Consider the following 21,781-nt stretch of genomic DNA (forward strand, 5'->3'; position numbering starts at 1 on the left):
GCCAGACCCCCTGCAAAAGAGGCTATAAGGTGGGACCCGGGAATGCCATCTCTGAGAAGCCCTTCAAGGATGCTGAGAAACACAGACACAACTCCCTGCAACAGCAAGGCTGTGACAGTCCTGTGGCACAGACCCTTGTCAGAGTGGCAAGGTGCAGAGGCAGTAGAGAGCTGACTATACGGGACCAGCCTCTGTACTGGCCTCAGTGTGGTGTCGGGACCTTCCCCTCTCTCCTACTTACTTGGTTAGGACAATGGAGACTGCATCGTTGAGAATGCTTTCTCCAAACACCAGCATGTTGAGCACAGGGTCCACGTGCAGTGCATTGAAAATTGCGATAGTGGCTACTGGGTCAACCGCAGAAATCAGGGAGCCAAATGCAAAACTGCAAGGAGAGAAGCAAGGGCAGATTCTGTAACGCGTGGTGCTGGATCCACACAGATGCACTGTGGCTGTGAGGCCGAGATGGCAGCTGAAGGGCCAAGAGAGAGGGCATGCTTTCCCACTGAGCCCTGCCTAGCACAGGAGCGCAGAGGCCTAGATGCAGTGCTCAGAGTGCCTGCATCCTAGGAGCAGGGCTGCACTCTGTGCTGGCCAACGCTGCCCAGAAGACTGCTTACCTTAGCACACACTGCCCAGCTTTCTCAGCCAGAAAATCCTATAAACTCTTGTCTTTGACCTCTGCTCTGCCAGCAGGTCAATTGTGTTCACTGTGACCAACACCAGCCTCCACTCAGATTTGTAGCATCCAAGAAGGTGCCAAAGGCCAGCAGCCACCAGAATATCCAAGCCTGGGCTGCTGACTGGAAGCCGGGCCCTCAGGTCTCACAGGCAGCACTGGATCATAAGGTCCCCCGCCACCAAAACTGGTCACCTGCCTACCAGGTTTTCAACCCCTGTGGCTCACCAGTGAGCATCTCCCTAGTACATGGGCTCTGGCCCCAAGCCCTTCACCACTGTCTAGCTCAGAGCTCGTGCCCCTGGCCTGGAGGGCAGGTATAGCAGTAAGCAGGGCCCAGGTCAACTTAGGAGGCGCAATGGGAGCTGGGCTGGAGTGCATGCTAAGCATGCTGGAAGCCCTCAGTTTGATCCCAAGCATCACAAATCAGGTGTAGGGGTACACACCTGTAACCTCAGCACTTGGGAGGTGTAGGTGAAGGGATGAGGAGTTCAAGGTCACCTTCAGCTACACATCAAGTTCTAGGCCAGTCTGAGCTCTGAGACTGTCTCAGGAAACCAAAGACATAAGAAAATGTCAGGTGCAGTAGGAAGGAAACCCAGTGCGTAGAACTGAGACCACAGGAGGTGGCGTGATTGGAGTCATCTGACTGGTGACACCGAGGAGCCCTTCAGAAATACTATTGGGAGAAAGCCTATGAAGCAGGCCAGTCACTCCCCCAGTTATCAGTCTATTAGGTGGCAGTTCCCGGAGTGACAGATCCAAGAGTCTGAGGCGTCCAGGAGAGAACCAGACCTGTTCCCAGACTCTGCCTTCCTCAAAGTGAGCACATGCATGCAAGCCGTCTGTTCCCCCTCTCTGAGGTCCCAGGGTGGATGCAGTTTTCACTTGACCATGTTCTCAGGGTCTGTGCTGAGCACAAGCCAGAGCCTCAGACAGAAGGTAGGAAGAGGAAGGAAGGAAGGCGGCCCCACCCAGCAGCCAGGGGGCCAAGGCCCTGAGGCCCTGCAGCACTGCCAGCAGAACCAGACTCAGACTCTCCAGCTCCTCTTCACCCTCATCACCCACAGTAGCATCAAGGAAGATGAACAGCTCAACTGTGCTCTGCATGGAGGGCATCAGACACAGTCTCTGGCCTCACTGCCCACACCCACAGCCTCTGGGAGCTGTCCCCGACTTTCTATCCTTTTTTTTTTTTTTTTTTTTTTTTTTTGGTTTTTTCGAGACAGGGTTTCTCTGTGTAGCTTTGCGCCTTTCCTGGAGCTCACCTGGTAGCCCAGGCTGGCCTCGAACTCACAGAGATCCGCCTGGCTCTGCCTCCCGAGTGCTGGGATTAAAGGCGTGCGCCACCACGCCCGGCTTCCGACTTTCTATCCTTATGTGCCAAGGGGCTCCAGGAGTGGGCACAGTGCACAAGGTTGGACCAGCTTTACCAGGTTACTGGGATCGGACTGACCCTTGGTGAGGAGTACCTGGAGCGGTCTGTGCTCCATGTGAGGTAGACAAGGGAAGTGGACACCAGCGAGGGGAGAGTGTCCTGGAGGGTGCTGAGCTAGGCCATCATGCTTGAGACACTTTGGCCCTGTGAGCCAACAACTCTCTTTGTTGTGAACTCTGTTCGGACTGAGTCTCAGGTGCACAGGGAGAAGCCTGACCAGGACACTGTTACAGCCACTGCAGCCTCTTAACTAGAGGTCTGGGATCGGGGCCACAGGCACGCCTGGGGAGGGTGGACAGAGGGAAAGCAGCAGAGATGCTGGAGCTGCGGGTGGAGAGGAGCTCAGGCGCTCACTACACAGGGTCGGGGTGTTTAGTCACGCTCTTCAGAAGACAAACTGAGGACATGCCCTGTGGGGAAAGCCAGCACATCACACTGGTGCCTGCTGAGAAACCAGTTGACGGGGGTCCTTCTGGCCACGAGCCCCGAGGCCTCAAGAGGCCTGGGCCTGGTTCCACATCCACTGCCAGGACCCAGTCCTTGAAGGACTTCAAGCAACTGGCTCAAGCTAAAACCATGTTTCTTTATTCTTTCCCTCAAAGTTAATGACACCAACAAAACGTGCAAAGACAGACAGGGTGGGACTCAGGGAGGAGCAGGGACAAGTGGTGAGGCGCTACGGCCTACTCAGGGCAAACCCTCACCAGCAGAACTAGCTGAGGCCAGGCCCAGGTCACCAGTCAGGGCTGTGTCCTCTGAAGAGCAGAAGAGAGACAGGCAGCCTGCGGGTCTGTGAGGAAAGTGATGCTGTCAACACTCAAAAACTGGAGCAATGGGCTGGGCGTGGCACACCATTAATGCTAGACAGAAGCAGAGACAGAGGCAGGAGGCCCTCTTCCATAAGTTCCAGTTCAAGGCCAGCCTGCAGTATAAAGTGATTTCCAGGTCAGCCAGGGCTCCAGAGAGAGACCCTATCTCAAAGAGCAAACAACAAAATTGAAGCAAGGTATGGTGGTACACATTTATAACCCCAGCACTTGAAAGGTGGAAGCAGGAGGATCAGAAATTCAAAGTCATCCTTAGCTACACATCAGGTTCAAGGCGAGCCTGGGCTACATGACATACTGTATCAACAACAACCAAAACCACATTAAAAACAAAACAAAACAAAACAAAAACACACAACTGAAACAAAATTGAAAAACTCTCAGTAAACATCTATAACTTGGCCTTTTACAATCCATGCTCTGGGGGCTGGAGAGATGGCTCAGAGGTTAAGAGCACTGACTGTTCTTCCAGAGGTCCTGAGTTCAATTCCCAGCAACGACATGATGGCTCACAACCATCTGTAATGAGATCTGGTGCCCTCTTCTGGCCTGCTGTCATACATGCTGTATACATAATAAACAAATGAATCTTAAAAAAAAATCCACACTCTGTGTGTATGTGCGGTGTGGGGTGGGGAGAGGGAGAGGAAGGAAGAGAGGGAGACTGACTTCTCAGCCTTTTGGCTAAGAAGTGAAGATCTATCCATCCATCCATCCATCCATCCATCCATCCATCCATCCATCATTTATTTATTGGTCTAGTTATTCCCCTTCCCTTCCCACAACATAGCATTTCTCTGTGTAGCTCTGGCTGTCCTGGAACTCTCTCTGACCAGGCTGGCCTCGAACTCAGAGAGATCCACCTCACCTGCCTCTGCCTCTGGAGTGCTGGGATTAAAGGCGTGTGCCACCATGTCCAGCCAGAGGTTTTTTTAAAGCAGAGCAGCAGCATATACATGTAGCATCTGCCAAGCACATGAGGTCCTGGGCTCCACCTCCAGCATAAGAAAACCTTTTTAAACATCCAGTAACTGCAGCCCATGTGTCCACATGGCAGTCAGGAGGAGCTGAGCAATGCTGTCCCTTGCAGATAGCAATGCTCGCCTGTGGCCACCATTACCGGGTAGCTTCCCTCTGCTAAGGCTCTGCTGTCTGTAACAACAGTCCCCATCCAATGGACAGAGCCTCCAACAGAAGAGTGCATGTGCACAGTGAGGCTGGATGGAGTTCCACCCACTCAGCCATGGGTGTTGCTTTTGCCTCTGCACCCAGATGTCCAACTCCTGGCTTGAACTCCATTCCAGACAATGATCAACACCGCGCTTCTTCACAAGTATTTCCCAGAGCAGGCAGAACCCCGCACCTTCCTTCATGTCAAGAGTGCTCCAAGCATTGCCTTTCCCTTGCGGCACACCCAGACAACACCAGGTCCTGGTTCTCTTGTACTTCAGGCTCCTGTAGGAAGGAAGGTGACTCGGGCTGCTTGTCTATATATCAGACTTTCTGGGCTGCTCACACATCTGTGATCCCAACACTTGGAAGGCTGAGGCATGAGGATTGCCTCAAGTTTGGGGGCCAGCCTGGGTTATATATTGAGTTCCAGAGCAACCTGGGCTACAGAATAAGACCTTGTCACAAATAAGGAATACAAAAACAAAATAACAAAAAAACAACAAAAAGCTCTAATATTCCTGCCTGGGGAGGGTGAAGGATGGGCACTGTGGATCAAGCCTATTATCAGTGGCCCATTTCCATGAACAGGTTCTAAGGCTCTGGTCCGACATTGTCAGTTCACAGGAATGATCTAGAACTGAGGACTTGGCCCTCTTCTTCAGCCGGCCACAAGACAGGTGCTGAGAGTGGGCACAGGGACCCAGAGCAAGCCACAATACAGACTTCTTGGCTGCACTAGGCGAGGGCCTTTTGGGACTCTAGACCTGGTGCCTTCTGAAATAGCCGCCCAAGGTCCTGCTCTGAGTGGACCAATAAGATTGCAAGAGCTTCCCGAGCAGGTCACTGCAGTGTCTACTGGAATGACTTCGCATTGAGAAGATGTCCATCCCAGGGCTGGTCCTGCCTGCTTCCCCCGTCTTGGTGGGAATTCTAGGGTCAGAGTTCTCACCTCATTCTCCCCCATTCCACACTAATGGGAAGGCAACCTCCTTCCACAATGGCTATAAAGAAAACTGAGGTTTTGGTTTGTTTGCTTTTACAGTGTTGATGATTGAACCCAGGGCCTCATAAATGACAGGCGAGGGCTCCGCCACTATGTTATACATACATCCCCAGCTCCAAAGATAATTCCTAACAAAAGGACAGAGAGTATACTTTGTGACTAGGATACAGGCGGGTAGTTAAATGGTCAGTCATTCCCTCCAAAGCTTAAATGAGATCAATCATTTCAATCAGCAATGTTGTGACCAGGGGTCTTCAAAAGTCTCAATATAATTCTGATTCAATTCAGAGACAATTAATTCAGAATAGATTCTATACTGGAAATACCAGCAAGCCAGGCAGAGGGAGAGGAAAGGACCACACCCAGGAAGCCACGTGCAGAAAATGTCCCAGGTCTGGACAGCAGTCACATGAGAAAATTACAGTGTGAAAGATTTACCTGTCTGTCATGTTGAGTTTAGAGATTACATCAGCCTGTAAAATAAAACATACAAACACACAGACAAACACAAAAAAAATTCCCTGGAGAACAGCCAAGAAGATTAAAATGTCCATCAGTGCTTTCTTAGCAACTAATAAGGACATCATCTTCAGTCCCCATGGAAATAAGGAAAATCCCCAAGGGCTGCTGTGAGCATGCATGGGCATTTAGACCCGAGTGAGGGCACAATTCTCTTTCTTCCAGCCTGGCAGCTGTGGTCCTCTGCTCTAAAGGTGGAAAACAGTGAAGGCGAGCATCTAGGAAAGCTACAGGGCAGACTTGATCTTGGCTGTGAGACAGCCATGAAGGTAACAACATCAGCAGGAATAGGCTGTGGCTACCCAGAGAAACAGCAGCCACATGAACAGAAATCCACACCCTCAGCCTGGTGTGTTCCCAGCACTGGGCTCAGCCTGGTGTGTTCCCAGCACTGGGCTACTGAGCTTTCTGCAAATGACACAAGAACGGAGGTGCACAGCATGCACCAGGGAGGTCTAAGCGCTATCTTCCGAGGCTTTCATTCTAGTTGAAGTAAGGTGTTATGAAACCCAAATCCAGAGCATGGGTCTCATCAAAGGGCTGACAATGGTAGGGAGCATCATGGGAACTGAGAGAAGAGAGTCATAGGCAGCTCTGGTTTAAATGTAAATCTTCATCCAAGAACAACCTTCTCTGGACTGCAGCTCCCTGAGAACACAGCTAACACTGCTCCAAGCTGCAGTATCGCACACCACTCTGCTTCAAGGCATTCCAACTGAAGAGACCAGCTTGCAAGTAAAATCAAGCATCAGGGGTGATTACAGTCCCCTCAGTTCTAGATACCCTAGTCACATGCATGAGCGGGGACGTCCTCCTGGGAGGGCACACACTACCAGGCAGCTCCTGCCCCACCCTGTACTACCCTGCAATAGAACATCTTCAAGGTCATCAGGGGTGCTTTGCTTACCTGACCCAGAAAGTAAATTCCTCCACCTACTACAAAAGCAGAGATCGCTGTTCCAAAGACAGCAAAGAGAGTGATGGAGCCGATGTTCTGAAAGAAGTTCCCCTGGGGGGGGGGCAGAGGGACAAGAGGTCAACGGTGAGCCAGGGAAGCCCAAATAGCCTCCCCGACTGTGCCTTCTCCAAGGCTGGACCCTCACACAAAGGCCAGGACACCCTGTCTGCCCCGCACTGCTAGCTGGAATCCCTGCCACCATCTCCCTGCTTTCCTGACTCACAGGTCCCTCACCCTGACCAAGGCAAGCACTAACCAGTCTCACCTGTCCCAGTCCCTTTCCCTCGACGGTCTACTGCTTCCAGAGTGACCTCTGCCAAGGCCCGGCCTGATGGTGCTGCCTCTGCCTTGATTCCCACTTGCACTTGAGATGCAGGTGAGCCCCAGCCCTAGCTGACCCTGAAGGCCTGTGTCTTCATATGCCAGCATGCTGCCTTGTTGCCTGGGCCCTCGTCACAGGGGTGTGCCCTGATCCTGTTTTGTGTGCCTTCTGCTAAGCCTCCTGCAGAGCTGTCTTCCTTGGTCCTGTCCCCCAGTGAGCTCTTTCAATGGCAGCTGCGTTCTAGCACTCACTTATGTAACAGCGGACTGACACCTGCCTTTCTCACAGGGCTGAAGGCTCAGTAGGAGCAATGGCATTGGTCATATGGACGATGCTCAATACACAGGCGTGGAAAGAATCAACCCTGGTCCACGTTTGGTCTCAGTCTAAAATCCACACTATCACACTTTTCTACTCTTAAATGCACTTAAAAGGTGCATTTGAAAAGACACCTAAGCTGGGCGCTGGTGGCGCACGCCTTTAATCCCAGCACTCGGGAGGCAGAGTCAGGCGGATCTCTGTGAGTTCGATGCCAGCCTGGTCTACAAAGCGAGTTCCAGGAAAGGCGCAAAGCTACACAGAGAAACCCTGTCTCAAAAAAAGAAAAAAAGAAAAAAAGAAAAAGAAAAGGCACCTAAGCTCAAAGATCAGAACAATGGTCAGTGTTAAGTCCCAAAGAAACTTGGGACAAATGGCTGAGTGCCTATTACCACATCAAAGCGGAAGCTGGATGCCAGGCTCTTCAGCATCACAAATACCTGTTACAGAGTCCAGGCTCCTCTCAGAACTTCTCACCGAGTCCCCTACACTAAACCTCTCCAGCCCCTGAGCATCTTTTCTATAGAACTCGGCCATTTTGGCCACAGGTTCTCTTGGCTCTGCTTTTGGATCTCTCTTGGTCGGCTCCCCCCACCCCCCACCCCCCACACCTTCTCTCCTCTCATGACCCTGTCTATTCTGCTAGCCATGTTCAGTCTGGATCTTTCTAGATGCCCCTGGCTGTTCTCTCCCTCCTATTTACACTAAAAACCTCAGCCGTACCTAGGAGTGGCCACTCTTGGTTTCAGTCAGTCAGGAAGTCCTGGTATTATGGTGGTATTAGCATCATCAACTAGACAAGCAGAGATCTCACTGCGGCGGGGCGGGGCTAAATTGGTAGAGTGCTTGCCTGGCATGCATGATACCTCGGGTTTAACTCCAGCACCGGATACAACAGGTGCTGGGACATCTGCTGTAACCCTAGCACCTGGGAGGTGTAAGCAGGAGAATCAGAAGTTCAAGGTCATTCTCAGGCACATAGAAAGTTCCAGGCCAGCCTGGGCTATGTGAGACCCTATCTCTTTTTTTGTTTGTTTGTTTGTTTGTTTGGTTTTTTGAGACAGGGTTTCTCTGTGTAGCTTTGCACCTTTCCTGGAACTCACTCCATAGCCCAGGCTGGCCTCGAACTCAGAGAGATCCCCTGGCTCTGCCTCCCCAGTGCTTGGATTAAAGGCGAGCGCCACCGCCCGGTGAGACCCTATCTCAAAAGAACCCAAACCATAAAAGAGAAAAATTTGAGTTCCAGCAGAATGTAAAGTTCCCACATTTCCACATGATGAAGGAAAGGAAGCTACCAGAACCTCACACTCCACTCAGGAGGCACCACCAAGGGTCTCAGTGACCAAGAGTTCTGTTCCTTGTTTCTAGGGTCAAGGTTTACTTCAAGAGTATCCCCTGGGGTAGGGTTGGGGGGGAAATGGCCTAACAGTTAAGGCATTTCTATGGCTAGGTGTGGTGGCACACACCTTTAATCCTAGCACCCAGGAAGCAGAGACACAGTGAAGTCCAGGCCAACCAGAGCCACACAATGAGATCTTATCTCAGAAAAAAAAAAAAAATGCCCGCCCAGAAGTTTGGAAACCTGTGCAGGATGAGGAAGGAGGGGCGACTGCTGTTGAAGGTCCCAAACTCTGTGAGCCCGCCCTACAGAACAGTACCCATCCCCACCTAAGCACCGCCCCGGTGAACCTCACCTTGTGCAGCGAATAGCCGGACTCAAAGATGATAGGCGGCAGCAAGAGAAGGAAAAACATGTTGGGGCGGAACATTTCTTCCTCCTGTGAAAGCGAACACGTACACCCATGAGACCTCTCTATCAGTCAGTGGAGAGCTGAGCAGCCTGGCAGAAACGTACGATGCTGAAGCAGTGTCTGGTGACACACCAGGCAGAGAGATACATCCCGACTGCATCTGACAGAAAGCACAGGGCCAGTCTGACTTCCAGAACCCTGTCACAGGGAAGGGCGGCTGACTGCTCCAAGTCAAGGGTGCTTTGGAGGGTGAGCATTTGCAGTGGGGTTACAGGGTCCCCTCCCCCAATGCAGTCCACCAGGAAGTTCAGACTGTGACCTAACTTGGAAACAGGGTCTTCGGAGGTCAGGCTAAGAACGGAAGTGAGGAGAGATCGGAAGCCGATGAAAAGGGCCCAGGCCACAGACAGTGTGTTTGCTTTGCTTCATGATTTCTCGGTGCTGGGGTTGGAGTCTAGGCCTTAGGTTCACAGAGCTAAGGGAGCCTCCTGCAAGTCAGAAAAGGACAAACGGGAGGACCTCACCGGAAGGTCCCATGAACCTTTTGGCCATGTCCCAAGACTGGTCTGAGGTAATTGTGGTTGGGACTTGAGCAATATAGGTCCAACAACACCACCCACAGACCAGGAAACTTGGATTGTTTTTTTCCCTTCAAAATTTTGCTTTCTTGTCAGGCATGGTGACACACTCCTTTGATCTCAGCACTTGGGAGGCAGAGGCAGGAGGATTTCCTGTGAATTCAAGGTCAGCCTGGTAAATAGCTAGATTCAAGACAGCCAGGACTCTGTCACAAAAACAAACAAATAAACAACAACAAAACAACCCAAGAAAATTAAATTTTGTTTTCTTTCCTTTTTTTTTTTTTTTTTTAAAGATTTGTCCTGGTGCTAAAGAGAGATATCAGCGGTTCAGAGCACTGATTGCTCTTGAGGAGGCAGGTGTAAGTTTCAGCACCCACATGGAGGCTAACAACCATCTGTTACTCCAGTTCCAGAGGATCTGATGCTCTCTTCTGGCTTCTGTGGGTACCAGGCACACATGTAATACAGATATACATGCAAACAAAACATAAATGAATTTCAAAAAAGTAGGTGTGTGCACACGTGCGTGGTGTGTGTGTGTGTGTGTGTGTGTGTGTGTGTGTGTGTGTGTAGACCAGAAGAAGGGGTTAGGTCTCTGGAGAGTAAATGGATGTTTTTGAACCGCCTGCCCAGCATGGACACTGGGATCCAGTCCTCACAACAGAGCAAGCACTATTAACCACAGCCATCTCTCCACCTATATCCCCTTAGGTCTTTTCAAATCTTAAGTATTTACAAGCACCTTAGTCTATAGCCCAGGCTACAGCCCTGGGCTTGGCCCCTGGAGCAGCCCGACTTCATTTGTATCCAATCTATGTAGGCTGTAGGGGTGCACCTCAGTAATAAAGCCCAGCTTAGCATGCTCAAGGCCCATCCTCAGCACCAAATTAAATGAATGATCACCCAGCAGGGTGCATGGCATTCACATGTAGTCCCAATTACTTGGGAGGCTGAGGCAGGAGGATTGACAATTCCAAGCAAGCCTGGGTACAGAGAGACTCTGTTTCAAAAAAACAAACCAAGCCAAGTGTGGTGGCAACTCCTTTAATTAATCTCAGCACTCAGGAGACAGAGAAGAGATCTATCCCTGGCAATTAAACAAGAAGATATATGCATACTCGGAATCCCAGCACCAGGAAGGCAGAGACATGATGGTTCCTGGGTTCCATGGCTTACCAGTCTGACCTACATAATGAGTTCTAGGCCAGTGAGAGACCTTTCTCAAAAAAACAAGGTGGACAGCACCAGGAACTTGTGACACCTAAGACTGTTGACTCTGGTCTCCATACATGTGCTCATGCATACACACACACACACACACACACACACACACACACACACACACAAAGACAAGCAAAAGCTGTGATTATGTCAAACCTACCTTCCAATTTGCCAGCTTTTTAAACTCTATAATTTTTATAACTGCTCCCATGAGAATACCTGGAAAGGAAAAGCAAAGCTCAATAAAAACACAACACGAGGATACTTGGCTGGACTGGGCAGTACTCGAGACTGGGTGGTACCCACTGGAGTAGGCTGTCCTAGAGTTCAGGTCTGCGTCTGAGAATTAAAGGAGGAATTACCATGAAGTGGTGTAAATCGCTGTGAATTACCCACTTATATCTCAAATGAACACACCATGGCAAAATCTAAGATACGTGGGGAGAAGAAAAACCTACTTGTCACTGCTCTGCCTGGTGTGGAGGGCACATGGCTGGTCACCCTTCCTGTACCACCCAGCTTCAATGAAGGACAGCAGAGGGTTATAGGCCAGGCGTGCCCTACACCACTTATTCCTACCATTAAAAATGGGGCTGGGGGTGGGGTGGCTCAGCTGGTGAAGACATTGACCACTAAACCTGATGACATGAGTTCTAACCCAGGACCCACATGCCACACAGAGAACTGACTCCCAAAAGTTGTCCTCTGACCTCCACTTAAGCACAACGGCAAGGGCACACACACAACTGTTGTGTGGGTTACAGTGGAGGGCAGCCTGAGGTGAACAAAGGCCAGTTCGGAGACTGGCCTCAAACTGTAGCTAAGGAGAGCCTGAACTCCTGATCCTTTATTTTCTGCAATGTTATTCAATTTTGTGTCCTTTTATTTTTAAAAAACACACTGGCCATAGTGACATACACCTTTTATCCTAGCACTCAAAAGGCAGAGGCAGATGGATCTCTGAGTTTGAGGCCAGCCTGGTCTACATAGTGAGTTCCAGGACAGCCAGGGCTACATAGTGAGATCCTGTCTTGAAAAACAAACAGACGGGGCTGGAGAGATGGCTCAGTGGTTAAGAATACTAGCTGCTCTTCCAGAGGACTCAGGTTCAAATCCCAGCACCCACATGACAGCTCATAACTGTCTGTAACTCCAAGATCTGACACCTTCACACAGATATTACATGCAGGCAAAACATCAACGTATATAAAATAAAATAAAAAAATAAAAAAAAAAATTGATTAAACAAACAAACAAGGAAAAAAAACCCAGACAGAACCAAATTATCAAGTCCATATGTGCTGCCCATAAATACTCTTGGATATGTGGCCGTCTACCAGGGGCCATACCCCTTCCCTCTCCCCGCAGCTGTGAGCTGTCTGGAAGGAAAAGAGATCAGCTGAGTGAGTGGCCTGGAAATGGCAGCTCTATTTGCTGAGCTGCCGGAAGGCCAACCCCAGGTTTCCCTTCCATGAGCCATCACCCATGCTGGGGTGGGCTTTGGTGATGCAGCTGTCTTTGAGTCATTTCTGCTCCTGTGAGTAACGCCCCCAAACACAGAGCTATCCAGGAAGCTGTGAACAAGGAACGTATAATTGGAATTGTTTCTAGAGTGAAAAGGCAGCGCGGCTCTCATTCACAGTCAAGTGGAAGGGGAAGTGTTTGAAGTGGACGGAGCTCCTCTTAGCCTCAACACAGAAAGAAGGCCAATACACACGCGCTAAGCTGCTGCAGGCCACTCGTACGTAAGGGACAGGCTCACTTCCTTTCAGCCTCCTGTGGAGCTGTTCTTGGCACAAGAGTCTGGCATTCTTCAAGTGGTCATCTCAGCACTGTCACACCACGCTCCAGCTGGAGAAAGGTGTTCTTTCCATTTCAAGTCATTTAAAAACTAATTCATGAAAGGAATATAGAGCAATGATTCACTAAGTACAGAATCTCTGTTTTGTTGTGCTGGAAAAAACCCACAAATGGACAGTAGTAGCAGGACATAATATCATGAATGTAATAAATCAATACAATTAATGTAATTAATATCATAAATATAATTATTGAACGAATACTGCAAATGTAATCAATGAATACCACAAATGTAATTAATACCATGAGTATAATTAATGAATATCATGAATGTAATTTAAAAAATTAATTAATTTAAAAAAATTAAGCCGGGCGTGGTGGCGCACGCCTTTAATCCCAGCACTCGGGAGGCAGAGCCAGGTGGATCTCTGTGAGTTCGAGGCCAGCCTGGGCTACCAAGTGAGTTCCAGGAAAGGCGCAAAGCTACACAGAGAGACCCTGTCTCGAAAAACCAAAAAAAAAAAAAAAAAAAAAAAAAAAAAAAATTAAGGGGCTATTTACATTTAAAAAAAATTAATTCATTTTATGGTGTGGGGGGGGGCATCCATGCTATAGTATGTAGAGCTTAAAGGACAGCTTTAAAAAGTCAAGTTTTTACCTTCCACCCTATGTGGAAGCTGGGGATCAAACTCAGACTGAAGGCTTGGCAGCAAGCACTTTTACCCGCGCCGCGGGGCCCCCCCCCCCCCCCCCCCCCCCCCCCGCCCCAAACCACCTTGCCAGCCCCAGGTTACTGTGGGCCATCAGTTCAAGAAAACAATAATAAACCAAGACTCCTGCCTTCCCATCGGTCCCCTTGGCCATACTCAGTACCTGCCTTTGTCTTTCAGCCATGTACTTACAAGATGATTACAGTGCTCCAGGCATCGTATATTCAACTGCAGCATCAAAAGAAGGGGAGGCTAACTTCTCTAGATTCCACCAGGAAGGAAAAAGTTTTCCAAACCCTACCATCCTGGCATACTTCAATTTGGCCCAACTGTCTTACCCCTCTCAACCAATCATATCAAAGAAACATGTGATATCACGATAGCCAAGACCAAAACTATCCGAGCACCCCTTCCTTCTTGGATCCCACAGAAAGATGTCTGATCAGAATGAGAATTCTGCTGGGTGATGGCGCACACCTTTAATCTCAGCACTTGGGAGGCTCAGGCAGGTGGACCTCTGAGTTCAAGGCCAGCCTGTTCAACAGAGGAGTTCCAGGACAGCCAGGGCTACCCAGAGAAACCCTGTCTTGAAAAACCAAAGGTGGTGGGAATATAGCTCAGTGGGTGAACACCTACCTACCTAGCACTTGTAGGGCCCTGAGTTCAGTCCCCGGCAACAAAATCCAAGTATAAGATAAGGTTCTATTTCCAAGAAACAAGTGGCAGAGGGCTCTTGCCAGGCAGGCATGTCTGCTGAGAGCCCGAGGGCCAGTGCTGGTGTTAGGGAGCCACAGTTGCCCACATTTAACAGTCTATGTGTGTGTGTGTGCACATGTTCACAAGTAGGTATTGGACCCTCTGAAGCCACAGCTGGTTCTGAATCCAACTGTGTCCTCTGGAAAAGCAGCAAGTGCTCTTAACCACTGAGCAACCTATCCTGCCCCTATTTTTTAATTTTTTTAAAAAAGATTCATTTAAAAATTTTTTATGTGTGGCTGTCTTACCTCATGTGTATCTGTGTACTACAAGCATGTCTGTTGCCTAAGGGTTTCAGATCCTCTAGAACTAGAGTTACAGATGGTTGGGAGCTACTCTGTGGGTGCTGGGAACTGAATCCAGGTCCTCTGTAAAAGCAGCCAATTTTTCTTCTTTTTTCCCCCCCACAGACCCTATTTAGCCCTGACTGTCCTGGAACTTGACACACAGATCAGGCTGGCCTCGAACTCATACAGACCTGCCTGCCTCCGCCTCCTGAGTGCTAGGATTAAAGGTGTGCACCCAGCCCAATATTTACTCTTTTTTTTAAATTATAAGAATGGGTGTTTTGTCCTCATATAGGTCTGTGCACCACTTGTGTGCAGTTCCCAAAGCAGCCAGAAGAGGGCATCTGGTCTCCTAGAACTGGAACAACAGACAGCTGTGAGCTGCCAAGTGGGTACTGGGAATTGAACCTGGACCCTTTGGAAGAGAAGCCTGTGCTTTTAACTGCTGAGCCATCTCTTCAGCTCCCCAATATTTATTCTTAATAAATGGTAAAAAAAAAAAAAAAAAACTATCCAGGAAACTGTCAATTCCCTGAGGTAGCTTTTTAACCCTTTACTGAAATGCCCCAAAAAGGGAGGGAGGGATAGAGGGATGGAGGGATGGAGGGATGGAGGGGTGGAGGGATGGAGGGAGGGAGGGAGGGAGGGAGGGAGGGAGGGAGGGAGGGAGGGAGGGGGCAGGCTCTGGTGCTACAGGAGCCGTTTGCCAGCTGTAAAGCCAGGGCCCTTCTAACTGCGACAGTGACTCTGTAAGCTAGGTGCCAACCGCCAACTTAAGTGGAGCCGGACACTGCCACGGTGAGAAGCAGTGGGCTACAGAAAGAGCCTCCAGGTCAGCACCCTTCTTAGGTCCCCACCACACACACACACACACACACACACACACACACACACACACACACACACAGTAAAATGGACTCTAAGGCCCTGTGATGAGCTGTGGAAAGGATGGCAGGAATTGGGAGAGTCACACATCTCTTACAAACCTGGCGCCGAGGTGGCCCCAGGAGAAATGGCGCTGTTGTGTATGGTGTGGTGTTCTGGATGGACTGCCAGTATCACTTACCTAGAGAAACGACAGCCACACTCTCAGGCAGGAAGTGCAGTCGGTACCGGATCAGCAGGTGCACCAGGATGATGCAGATGGCTGTGAGAAGGACAAGCGCGGTTTAAAAGCCCCATCAGGCAAGAGACAGCATGCTCAAGCAGTGGCTATCCTGGGCTGTCAGCTAACAGACATTCCGAGGCAAACATTGAACCCTGGTCCTATTTTTAGTGTCTTCTTCCTCCCCCTCCCCACAACACCAACAACAGACTATCTGTACAGCCTATGAGACGGCTCAGCAGATAAAGGCGCTTTCTGATAAACCTGACAACCAGAGTTCGATTCCCATGACCAACATGTAGAAGGTGAGACTCTACTTCTGAGGTGTCTCACCGTCTCAGATATCTAGGTGTGCTTTTGACACACGCGCGCTCGCAAAGAAAAAGGATCTTTATTCTTTGTATATATGAGTGAGTGCCTGCATGTCTGTATGCGCACCATGTGAATGCAGTGCCTGATGGAGGCAGGAGAGGGCACTGGATCCCCTAGAACTGAAATTAGAGGCCACTGTGAGCTATTGTGTGTGTGCTAGGAATCTGAACTTGGGTCCTTTGCAAGAGCAAGAAATGCTCTTTATCACTGGGCCGGCTCCAGCTCCACAAATGGTGTGTGGTTTTTGTTGTTTGTTTCTTGAGACAGGGTCTCACTACTTTTATTTGTCTGAAGTCAGTTAGTAACCAGGCTGGCCTCAAACTAAAAGAGCTCTGCCTGCCTCTGTCTCCTGAGTGCTGGGACTAATGGAGGGCAGCACCTATTTCTAAACTTATTATGGGGCATGCCACAGCAGGTACAGCTCTGGCTACAGTCCTCTCCTCTGCTCCTTACACAGGTCCTGGAGATGGAACTCGGGTCACTAGCTAGCTTGGCAAGTGCTTCCACCTACTGAACCACCTTGTGGCCTCTAATAGCAGATTGTTAGAGAGCTACGAAGCTTTGACAGCCACTTAAATTGGTTCACAGTTTCCTGATTATGATGAATGTCCTGCGTTCCTCTTTCTTTTTACTGTTGGGTTTTTGGTTTTGTTTCTGTTTGTTTGTTTGTTCTAAGACAGGGTTTCTCTGTGTAGCCCTGGCTGTCCTAGAACTCTCTCTGTAGACCAGGCTGACCTCAAACTCACAGAAATCCGCCTGCTTCTGCCTCTTGAGTGCTGGGATTAAAGGTGTGCACCACCAACGCCCGGCTAGAAATAATTCTTAAAAGAAAATGTTCAGCCGGGCGGTGGTGGCGCACGCCTTTAATCCCAGCACTCGGGAGGCAGAGCCAGGAGGATCTCTGTGAGTTCGAGGCCAGCCTGGGCTACCAAGTGAGTCCCAGGAAAGGCGCAAAGCTACACAGAGAAACCCTGTCTCGAAAAAACCAAAAAGAAAAAAGAAAATGTTCAAACGCGGCAAGGAGTTGGCCCAGTGGGAGAAATGCATGAGTTGAGCTCAGAGCACCAGCACTGGCATAAAAAGCTGAGTGGTGCACAGCTCTGCAATCCCAGCACTGCGCAAGTGAAAACAGAAGAGGCCCTGGGGCTCCACCAGCCTGGCTGTGTCAGTGTGCTCCAGGTTCCCCGAGAGACTCATCTGAAATGTGAGGACAGCAGCTGAGGAAGACACCCGAATGGACCCTACCTTCCACAGGCATGTATGTACAGATATGCACATACTACACTCATACTGCAAGCACACACAGAACACACAGAACACACAGAACACAGAGAGAGAGAGAGAGAGAGAGAGAGAGAGAGAGAGAGAGAGAGAGAGAGAGAGAGGGGAGAGAGGAGAGAGGAGAGAGGAGAGAAGAGAGAAGAGAGAAGAGAGAAGAGAGAAGAGAGAAGAGAGAAGAGAGAGAAGAGAGAGACAAAGACAGAGACAGAGACCCTGAATCTGCGGAACACTAACAGACCGCCCTCAGAGTTTATATTGACAACTGTGATTTCTTCAATTCCATCAAAAGGACCAGATGGCCAGAGGAAACAGCTGTTAATTCAGAAGTCCTGCCCTCTTTTCCATCTGCACTGCACGCTATCAATCTGTGATGTCGTTTCAATATAAATAAGTAACCTAGTCAGTGAATGAAAAAAAAAAAAAGAGGAAAGGAAAGGACATGACTGCTTCTAGGTATGGTGGAGGATTAAGTTTATTATAGATAAAAGGAAGAGCGTAGCCACAGTCAGACACACATCTGGGAGAGTCCAGAGTGATCATGACCAGACTGAGCTGGGCCATGAGAGGAAAAGTGGGGGGGAGTGGGGGAGGGAGAGGAGGAAGAGAGGATCCAGGTACAGCAGCCAGGAGGTGAAAGGTACTAAAAGAGGCGGAACCAAGATGTTTGAATTACATAGGGAAGAGCCTCTGGGGGAAGGGCAGCCCAGCCCCAGGGCTGCAGAGTTCAAGGTAGAGGGCAGGGTATGCCAGTCATACCCTGTGACAGGCAGGGACTGAGGGATGCTGGGAGAACCTGGGGGCCAGGTCTGCTCTGATATGTTAACTAGGCACCCCGGCCTTTTGTCCTGTTTGTACTTTGACACTTAACAATTAGAACATCCTACACTCAACACCAAGCAGATGTGACCAACACCCTCCTGCTGAGCCAGAGCTAAGTAAGCACAGGGGCCATGAGCCCAAGAGATGAAAGAAGGGAGGTCTCTGTTGCTTGTAACAAGCTAGGTTTGTTCTGATTTATGTGTGTCTGTCTGTATGCAAATGTGCACGGGTATGCACATGGAGGCCAGAAAAAGTGTGGTGGTTTGAAGGAAGATGGCCCCCAAAGGGAATGACACTATTAGGAAGTGTGGCCTTGGTGGTGGAAGTGTGTCACTGAGAGAGTAGGCTTTGAGGTCTCTAGTACCATAGTTCACTTCCTGTTGCCTGGGGGTCAAGATGTACTCTCAGCTGCTTCTCCAGCACCAAGTCTGCCTGCATGCTCCCATGTCCTGCCATGATGATAATGGACTAAACCTCTGAAACTGTCCCTGCTACACATTTCATGACCATGCTAGCACCCTAACCCTTCTCACCTCCTCTCACCCCAAACTCTCTCCAGCAGCTCACAGGCTTCCCTCCCTCCCCTCAGCTACTCCTTCTGTGACCGGCTGTTCTTTCTCACTGTGCTCTCTCTCCCCGTCCTCTCTCACTGTGTCTGCTCTGTTCTCTACCCCCTGCCGCGCTCCCTCACAGACAGCTCTAGCCATGCTCATACTTCTCTTTCCCTCTGCTCTGGACTCTTCCTCACAGACAGCTCTAGCCGTGTTGATACTTCTCTTTCCCTCTGCTCTGGACTCTTCCAGAAGCCTCTGGCTGTTCCCTCTTATGTACAATAAACCCCATCTTAACCATACCAAGGAGTGGTCATGTCAGTTTATACAAGGACTTTGGCTGGGTAAACAGAAGGATTGTTATCCAGTAAACAAGCCTTTGGGCAGGTTTCTGTTTACCAGAAAGGTTGATCACCCAAACTGGGTTCCCAGCTGTCAGGGACCACCCTTAGTCCTCCAAGAACCTCCCTTAACCTTCCCCCAAAGGTCAACGGTCTCTAGCAAGGGCACCTAGTCCCAGTCAATCCCAATACCCTGTATTAGCTCAGATCTCCACCTGCTGACATATAACTACTTACTTTCCCATAATTTGCTCATCTCTCTGCCCCTCTACCCAATAGCTTAGCAATTCGATCTCCAATAAACTTTTTTACCTATGGAGCAGTCTAGTTTAGTAGTTTCTCTGCACCATCAGTTATAGTTGAGGCTGAAACCCAGGACTGACCCAGAGACCTCCAGATTACACCGCGGCTAACCATTTGTCTCTCCTTGCCGCACACTAGGAGCTGCCTGCTCTGTCTCTGCCTGCTCATTGGCTTGCGGAGCCTTCCATCTCTTGGCTCCTGGAGCCGTACTCCAGGACGCTGTGCCGGTCATCAGGCAGCTTCTCTACACCCTCCTGGCGCTCTACAATACTGGAATCCCCAGTCTGGCAGAGTTCCTATTTGTGACCCTTCCCTAAGCCTCTGCCACCTCCTCCTCACTCTGCTTCTGCAGGATGTCTTCTCTTCTCTCAGCTTGCTCCTGTCTCTAACCACAAGCTCTTCCCATTCAGAATCAGTCCCCTGACTCCTCACTTGCCTCCTCCATTCTCTTTCCCTCCTTGGACTCAGATTCTATTAGAGCCTAGCTGTCTTACTGCAATGGATAAAAACGGCACACTCAATTTCCAGATTTTCACAACTTCTGCCACACACAAGCAAATGATCTCCAAATACCTTATCTCTGAGCCTTCTCTGCTCTCCGACCTAGTCTCTACCTGATCATTAAATTCAATTTATAGGGATTCAAATGTCTTTGAATGTGGATAACATTAAAAACTGCCACATGCTGTTCTACTTTATTAAAAAGCTGACTCTGGAGCTCATGTAGACCTCCCTCTTCAGACCCAAGCATGCTTATTTCCTCCCAAGTCTCTGTCCTGAGTCAGTCTGGCCACGTGATTCTGTGACAGGGAGAAGGAGAGCAAACCAGAGCAGCGCAGGAAAACACACTATGTACTTAAAACAGCTAAGAAGCAGACTATTCCCAGTAGGGACTGCTACAGCTTGTCTCACAGACTTTTTCTCAGTTTTGTTTACTAGCTCTACAAACGACAAAGTATGTTATTTAACTCTCTGAATACACTCCCAATGTCTCTAAAAACTTTTGCTAAAGTATAAACTTCTGTATCCCAGGATTTGTAATTCACTGAGTATGGTTTAAAAGATCTGTAAAATCTGCAACAAAGTTAGCTTCAAACTTTTTAACAGAAACAGCTGTTAAATATATATATATATATATATATATATATATGTATATATATATATGTATTTATATACATACATAGGTAATCTTAATTTGCTACAGCATGCTTGTATGAAACTTGGATTCAACTCTTGTTTAGGAAAATAGATGTTTTTAAAAAAGAAAAAAAAAAAAAAAAAAAAAGGGCTGGGTCCCTGATGGGCTCACCATGGAGTAAACAGCAGCACCTTGGCCAGCTGCCATCTCCACTGATGACCTCATCTCCACTGATGACCTCATCTCCACTGATGGCCTCATCAGGATGGAAGCAACCACGAGGCCAGCAGCTGTCATCACTAAGGCTAGAGAGCGCATACCATGTGACTTTCTCACCATCGTGGTTAAGGTATAAACCAACCAAAGCAGCGCCAATGAGGCAGCTCGGCCACTGAGCCCCTCTGGTTGTCACCGCACCTCCTTCTGCAGACTAGGGAGGCGACACCAGACCTCCAGGACGGTGTGTTCAATGGTCCCTACACTAGGATAGATTTTTGTATGATGATTTTTGCATGACAGTGAAAAATAACAGATGGGGACAAAATCAAGAACAAGGTTTATGGACAACAGGATTTAACAACATATATTTGATCATCAAGGTTTTTAAAATTCCTGAAGTTATAATGGTCTATTCAGGCATGCATTTTGTGGTCTGATCTTGGGGCAAGCTCAGGGATTGGTGGGATTTCATGTTCAGCCACGTTATTTGGAGCTAACCAGATTCTCCACCTTCCTGCCCAGGACACTTGGTGAGGACTCACTAATGAGAATGTTTATGCCAAACAGTGTTAAATGTTAACTGATTCACTGTTTCCTGTGGAGTCAAAGCTCATCGAGGGTTAAATGCAAGGTAAAGCCTTCATCCTCAGCCACGGGGCCATGCTGGACTGTTGTGACAAGCTTAGAGAACACTAGATTACACTCCCAATGACTTCACTCCAACAGAAACAAAAGCGGGGGCTGTGTGGCTGCAAAGTGGTTCCCAAGGTCTAGAAAACACTAGGACACTAGGCACCAGAGGGTTACAGGAAGTCAGAGTTCTTCAGTCACTTAGTAATAGTTTCCCTTTATCAGGCTGACTTTGTTTGTCTGGATACCTAATCAGGAATGGCTGGTGATAACACAGAGACACAGGAAAAAACCATGCCTTTGAGTCAGGTGTAGTGCCAAATGCAGTGATCCAGAGAAGTGGAGGCAGGGAGGATCAGGAGTTCAAAATCACCCCAGGAGCCCAGCATAGTGGCAGACACTATGAATCCTAGCACTTGGGAAGGCAAAGGCTGCTATCTCTATGAGTTCCAAGCCAAAGCTACACAGTGAGACCCAGCCACAAACAAACAAACAAACAAACAAACAGGGAGCCAATGAGCCAAGAGAACAGGGAGACTCTGAGCACAGTGCAGCCCTTTCTGCCCCAAGGGGGGTTAGCGGCTGCAATCTAGAGTAGAAAGCACATTCTGCAGGCCAGTTCTCCGGTCTCCAGCCAAGCTAAGCTTAAGTGCTCCACACCCTCAAAGTGACCTTCAAT

The 21,781-nt window shown here is 49.1% G+C and overlaps 1 protein-coding gene across 3 annotated transcripts in view; it reads right to left on the minus strand.

The window, feature by feature from the left end:
• Positions 1–21,781, minus strand: part of Slc9a8 (solute carrier family 9 member A8) — a 55,176-nt gene that overhangs the window by 20,587 nt on the left and 12,808 nt on the right. For all 3 annotated transcript variants that reach the window (XR_006071674.2, XM_042276849.2, XM_042276850.2), the window contains exons 3-8: positions 15,410–15,490; positions 10,951–11,009; positions 8,932–9,015; positions 6,547–6,648; positions 5,559–5,593; positions 242–385 (exon numbers count right to left, since the gene is read on the minus strand). Coding sequence is in view for 2 of the 3 variants with exons in the window: in XM_042276849.2 (XP_042132783.1) it covers positions 242–385; positions 5,559–5,593; positions 6,547–6,648; positions 8,932–9,015; positions 10,951–11,009; positions 15,410–15,490 (505 nt within the window). In the remaining variant the exon portion in view is untranslated. The remainder of the gene's footprint in view (positions 1–241; positions 386–5,558; positions 5,594–6,546; positions 6,649–8,931; positions 9,016–10,950; positions 11,010–15,409; positions 15,491–21,781) is intronic.

The sequence above is a fragment of the Peromyscus maniculatus genome, chromosome 4, assembly GCF_049852395.1.
Source record: "Peromyscus maniculatus bairdii isolate BWxNUB_F1_BW_parent chromosome 4, HU_Pman_BW_mat_3.1, whole genome shotgun sequence".
NCBI classification, from domain to species: Eukaryota; Metazoa; Chordata; class Mammalia; order Rodentia; family Cricetidae; genus Peromyscus; species Peromyscus maniculatus.